At 48.3% G+C, this 5,377-nt stretch overlaps 4 protein-coding genes across 4 annotated transcripts in view; all 4 read right to left on the reverse strand.

Annotated features, from left to right (window-relative positions):
* The window catches only part of FTJAE_13005 (uncharacterized protein), a gene marked incomplete at both ends in the record, with an annotated part of 1,629 nt that extends 690 nt beyond the window's left edge, over positions 1 to 939 (reverse strand). The window contains one exon of the mRNA XM_037346104.1: positions 1 to 939. This exon is cut by the window's left edge and continues 690 nt beyond it. Coding sequence (XP_037199963.1) covers positions 1 to 939 — 939 coding nt within the window.
* A 1,417-nt stretch (positions 940 to 2,356) lies between these two features.
* Positions 2,357 to 2,871, reverse strand: FTJAE_13006 (uncharacterized protein; the record flags this gene model as incomplete). Its single annotated transcript, XM_037346105.1, has 3 exons — positions 2,357 to 2,566; positions 2,614 to 2,695; positions 2,741 to 2,871. The coding sequence occupies 3 exons, from the start codon at positions 2,869 to 2,871 to the stop codon at positions 2,357 to 2,359; spliced, it is 423 nt and encodes a 140-aa protein (XP_037199964.1).
* A 587-nt stretch (positions 2,872 to 3,458) lies between these two features.
* Positions 3,459 to 4,544, reverse strand: FTJAE_13007 (aflatoxin B1 aldehyde reductase member 2; the record flags this gene model as incomplete). Its single annotated transcript, XM_037346106.1, has 3 exons — positions 3,459 to 3,764; positions 3,820 to 4,440; positions 4,494 to 4,544. The coding sequence occupies 3 exons, from the start codon at positions 4,542 to 4,544 to the stop codon at positions 3,459 to 3,461; spliced, it is 978 nt and encodes a 325-aa protein (XP_037199965.1).
* Positions 4,545 to 4,968: 424 nt separating this feature from the next.
* FTJAE_13008 (D-arabinitol 2-dehydrogenase) lies at positions 4,969 to 5,358 on the reverse strand (the record flags this gene model as incomplete). Its single annotated transcript, XM_037346107.1, has 2 exons — positions 4,969 to 5,197; positions 5,246 to 5,358. The coding sequence occupies 2 exons, from the start codon at positions 5,356 to 5,358 to the stop codon at positions 4,969 to 4,971; spliced, it is 342 nt and encodes a 113-aa protein (XP_037199966.1).
* Between the last annotated feature and the right edge of the window lie 19 nt (positions 5,359 to 5,377).

Consider the following 5,377-nt stretch of genomic DNA (forward strand, 5'->3'; position numbering starts at 1 on the left):
GTGCTTGCAGACAGTAGGCTTCTCCCAAGGGACAACAATGAAGGGATTGTATCCAAGGCAGATGGTGTACTCCTTCTTGCAAACCTCAATGTCAGAGCCGGGGATCTTGCAGCACTCATCGTAGATAGTGGTGCACTCAATGCAGCATTGCTCAACATCGACCTCAACCTCGGAGTGCTCGTAGGACTTGTCGTACTTGGAGTTGTAATAAGACTCGCCGTGCTCGTACTCGTACTCCTTGTAGTAAGACTCCTCGTGCTTGCAGACAGAGGGGACCTCCCAGGGAACGACGATGAAAGGGTTGTAGCCGAGGCAGACTGTGTACTTCTCCTTGCAGATAGCGATATCAGCACCGGGAACAGCGCAGCACTCATCGTAGATGGTGGTGCACTCGAGGCAGCAGTATTCGGCAGTGTAGTAGCCGGCGTGGTAGCCAGAGTGGTAAGAAGAGGTGGAGTAAGAAGAAGAGTAGTAGGAGCTGTACTTCTCCTCGAAGTAGGAGCTGGTGTACTTGGACTCGTACTCGATGTAGTAGCTCTTGTCGTGCTTGCAGCTGGTGGGCTTAACAAAGACAGAGTCGTAGGGGTTGTAGCCGAGACAGATGGTGTACTGGTTCTTGCAAACCTGGATATCAGAGCCCTCAATGCTGCAGCAGTCCTCATACACGGTGGTACACTCGAGACTGCAGATCTCGGGGGTGAAGCAGGTTCCAGTGCCGCACTCACACTTACCAGGGACGGGAGACTTGGTGGGTCTGGCCATAGTGGTCATGGTGGTAGTGAAGGTGATGGGCAGCTGGGAGGTGACCGAGGTGGGGACGTTCATGCCACCAGAGGTGGAGAAGTCGGTGGTAGAAGGTTTAGGAGTCGTAGTCTGGGCAAGGCCAGTGGAGCTCAAGGCCACGGTCAAAAGACCGGAGAAGCCGAGGGAGTATCTCATCTTGAAAGATGGATATCAGGAAAAAGAGAGTGACTAAGTTGGATGGAAAACAGAAAACAAAAAAAGAGTGAATGTGAAGAACTGGGTTAGTAAAGAGTGGCAGACGCAACCGGCTGTAAAGGAGTGATGCTGGCTGAGCTGAGGAAGTTGATTGAGAGCGATGTCTACAGCCTTCTTATACTCAGAATCTCACGAGAGAACTTCCCTCGGAAAGATTCATGTTGGCTTCGTCTAGAGCCACGATGGACTAGGCCGGAATCTGAGGTAGGGCCGCTGGAATTGGGGAAATTCGATATTTCCCCAGATTAGAGTGCCAGCCTGTCAAGGGCTTGAAGGGGTCAAAGATTTACCTCACGCGAGACATGTCCCTTGAGAATGTTTCAGATGAACATTTGACAAGTTTTATCAGATGACCTCGTATTTGAGCGAAGAATGCTGAAGTGCCAAGAAGGTGTTGAAGGGAGGTCATGTTATTACCGGCTTGGCAAGCAGAAAGTTTGGTATTTGTCTGAACCACATATTCTATGCACAATAACAAGCCCAGAATTCCTCGTTCAATTCTTTCTTGGCTCAAAAGTCTTCGAAATGCTCCCTTATCCTTACAACGGATTTAAAGTCGGAGGAGAGTGTCGGCTCATTAGCTGAAGGGATAGTGGACATGATGTCTCGGACCCTCGGTTTAGTCACGACGTTCCCTCCGCAATTGCCCAATCACGGCTTTTGAACCGTTAAACCTCATTTCTGGGGTGGAATCTGACTTGCCGACGGCCGATGCCCAGACTGCTTGGCTCGCAGGCTGAAGCAATCCAACATATAAGCTTTCTTTAAGCTTGAACCGAGATTCCTAGACCCCTTTCACATAAGCGAGAACCACAATAGGGCAGACTCAGACCCAGCCATCTAATCCTAATATCAGTTGACTTTGAGATTGTTGTTTCTCTGCGAGAACGGAATCGTCAAAGCGTGTCTGAGTTTTGGAGAAACTCGACTGAATCAAAAGCTCAAGAGATTGAAGAGCCGAAGAAAACGCCCTCAAATTGATCAAAAGTGCCATATCAATCATAATATCAGAGCTCGAGCCTATTAACCGCCTGCCGACGTCCGGAACTCGCGCGGAAATTTGTGGCACTAGATTCATGTCAAAAGGTCTCAGTTTATCCTTGACAATGTCTCACTCCCGCCCGAGTCTCGTAAATAAACAAATATGCATTTTTTTAACCTTGTATACCTTATCCGTCTAGCTTTGCATGCCAGCCGTAAGGCAGAAATAACACGGCGCGCCACTAGCTACACGAGACCAACAGATGCACCGGAGCGCGTCGAAGAAATGAGCATGAGTCGGAACATCGCGATCGGGTGACCAATTAATAGGGACTGCGGAATGAACGCTACTGTTTCGAGATGTGTTTTGGCATGATTAGGGCAGTATTGAGTCTGGCGTCATGAGTGTTGAGGCCAGTTGTAGATCCATATCCCATTCTGATAGTCGCTTGCCGAACATGAGGTTGTAGAGGACATAGCGGACAAGATGATTCAGCCCAAGACATTCGAGCCCACCGGCGTCTTCAACCATCTTCATGGCGCCCAGTACATGTTTTGCAGCGACAAGGTGATCTCCACAGGTAATCTACGTAGTCAGCTGTCATGTTCTTCTTGCCCTATCAATGAACTCACCTCGTCAAGCGCTAGAACCGTGGTCATTGCAACCGCATTCCGACGCGACGGAAGAGTCCGCGATGAAAGTCCCTTCCGAAGGCTTTGTAAATAGTATTGCTTGTACTGAATCGCCAACAATACGTACTCATTACGGAGCTCAACCTGAGCCAAGTATCGACATGCCGCAAGAAGACAGCCTCGTAGAAGAACTGGGTCAGCAGAAACAAAGAAGATCCAGTTGCTTCTGATCTCAGCTGCTTGTTCTGCAATATCCATGATTATAGGGCAATGTGCAATTTGGGAAGGCAAGACAGTTTGAAGATCTACGCGGGGATGGTTAGGAAATGCTACCCTACGCCGATCATGCCAAACTCACATTGACTAAAGATGGAGTGCTCAAGTGTCGAGAGGGATTTAATGAAATAAATGATGTTACTTGGTTGAAAATCGCCAGGCAATGTGAAGGGCACAGATGTTAATTTTTGAAGTTCGCTGGTCGGTGGTAAGGTAAGTTCTGTAGGCAGATTATTTGGTTCATCACGGCCTTTCGCACTTTGTTGTCTCTTTTGGTCATGGTAGTCCACCACTCTCTGTTTCCGCGCCCGTGCATGGGCGACGCGAGCCGCGTGAGAGTGAGCTCTTCGCGTCGTCTTGGCTGAAGCACGTTGGCCAGGATTAGTCACCGTAATGAATTGCATGCTGAAAGATATTGGCACGAGTATCGAAACCGTCGGTATCAAGTATCGACTGTCTGTCACGATCAAGGATGCTTTTGAGCATTGTATTGGTGATGATGCTTAATAATTCACAATTTCATGCCAAGAAATGCTCCTACTATATTGAGCTTAGTCTTAGGAACCTAACTACATATGGTAAGACACCTCATCACCAGCCTCCTCGTACACAGCGTTAAGAGCAGCAACAACTTCTTCAGGCAGCGGCCCCTCCTCAACCGTATCAATATTGTCCTCGAGCTGTTGGGGGCTAGAAGCACCGATGATCAATCCGTCACCGTATCTCTTGTCGAGAATGCTGTGATGCGCTGTCCATCTGAGGGCTGCAGCATGCCCTCCAATGTTCTGCTTAGCGAACACTTCAATGGCCTTGTCGACAGCCCCAAGAACGGATGGCTTAATGTAGAGCGAATTAGCGATGCTTCCTGATTTGTGCTACAAGATGTCAGTCATGTATTTGGAAGAACATTAGCCCACAATTTCTACATACCGCTGGGTCAAATCGTCCATTTGGGACGGGATTTTTATGGCTCCCAGAAAAGAGACCGCCAGCAGCAGGACTATAAGCATAAAACGCCATGCCGTTCTTGCGGAGAATGGGGAACAGCTCCTTCTCGCCGGCGCGAACAAGTGCGTTATAGTGGCCCTGATAAACAGTCGGCTTGACGAATCCCCTCTTTTCACAGATATCGATCATTTCTTGAACTTCATCGGCTCGGAAGTTGGAGATGCCCCAAGTTTTGATCTTGCCATCTTTATAAGCCGTGTTGAGAGTTTCAAGAGCTGGCTCAAGCGGGTTGTTACGATCAGGTACGTGAAGATAGTAGATATTGATCTGGTCGATCTTCAGAAGCTTGAGTGAGTTGTCGATATCATGAGTAATGTTCTCTTTGGTATGGCCCTTCATGAAATCTGCTTTGGTGTCGATGCTGAATCGCTCGCCTGCGTTGACGGCACCGAGGCGAGGTTCAGAGCTGTAGGGAGCCTGGGGCGAATAGACTGCAGCAGTGTCAAGCTGAGTGTAGCCCCGTTCAGCGAAGGCATCGATGAAGGCGTTGACTTCATCTGGAGTATCGAAGCGAGCCCAAGGGTCAGCTTCCTTGTCTCCGACCTGCATGGATGTTTGATCAGTTTTGAATCAAGCAAAGACGTCGAACTACTTACGTTTGCCGCTCCAAGAATGAGCTTGAGAGGTGATTTTGCAGCGGAAGTCATGATGTCCTGATTTGGTGGAAGATAAGTGTAACTTAGAGGATGTGAATGATTGAATGATGAATTGGAGACTTATCATAGTAACGTGTTCGATTTATATACTGCTTGAAAGCCAATATCTTGCTACAAGACTTCAATGTCGTAAATGTGCCAAGAAGTGCTGTTGCCAATTGTGGATAGCGTCAGGACGAGGATATGGAACCATGATTCGTCCGATGACTTCGCCAAGACATGCAGTTTCCTATTGGGGACTGTGCTGAAGCCTCATGTCTAGCAACCAGCTTCGATGCAACCCAGGGAATCTACTAAGATGCATTTGTAATGCGGAATCTGAGTATATTGCATTACAAATCACTCTGTAGGCGCAAGATACCGCACTTTAGGCTTGAAATGGCACTTGGGCTAGAACTTAGGCTCAAGATAATAGCTAAGCTACATAGTTGGCCTCCATCCAGCCACCGTCAACGTATATCTCCTGCTTTGTCATGAATCTACTCTCATCTCCCAGTAAGAATGCTATGGAGGCAGCAATCTCCTTCGGTTTGGAGTAGCGTTTGATGATTGATGTCAAGTGATCGCCCTCCGTCATCGTCCATGTACCTGCACCATTGGGCAAGTATAGAGGCTGCCGGATCATGTCGGTATCAATACATCCTCTGTCATCTTTGTGAGTCATGTATGTCGTCTCATAGGAGATTACTTACGGGCATAGAAGGTTGACTCTGATGGGGTTCTTGGGATACTTGGCACCGCCTTCATATGCAGCTGATTGACTCAAGCCGCGGATGGCGTTCTTTGAGGCTGCGTATGCTCCCATATTACCTGAAGCATACTTG

This window comes from Fusarium tjaetaba (assembly GCF_013396195.1).
Source record: "Fusarium tjaetaba strain NRRL 66243 chromosome Unknown NRRL66243_c0000378, whole genome shotgun sequence".
In the NCBI taxonomy this organism is placed as follows: Eukaryota; Fungi; Ascomycota; class Sordariomycetes; order Hypocreales; family Nectriaceae; genus Fusarium; species Fusarium tjaetaba.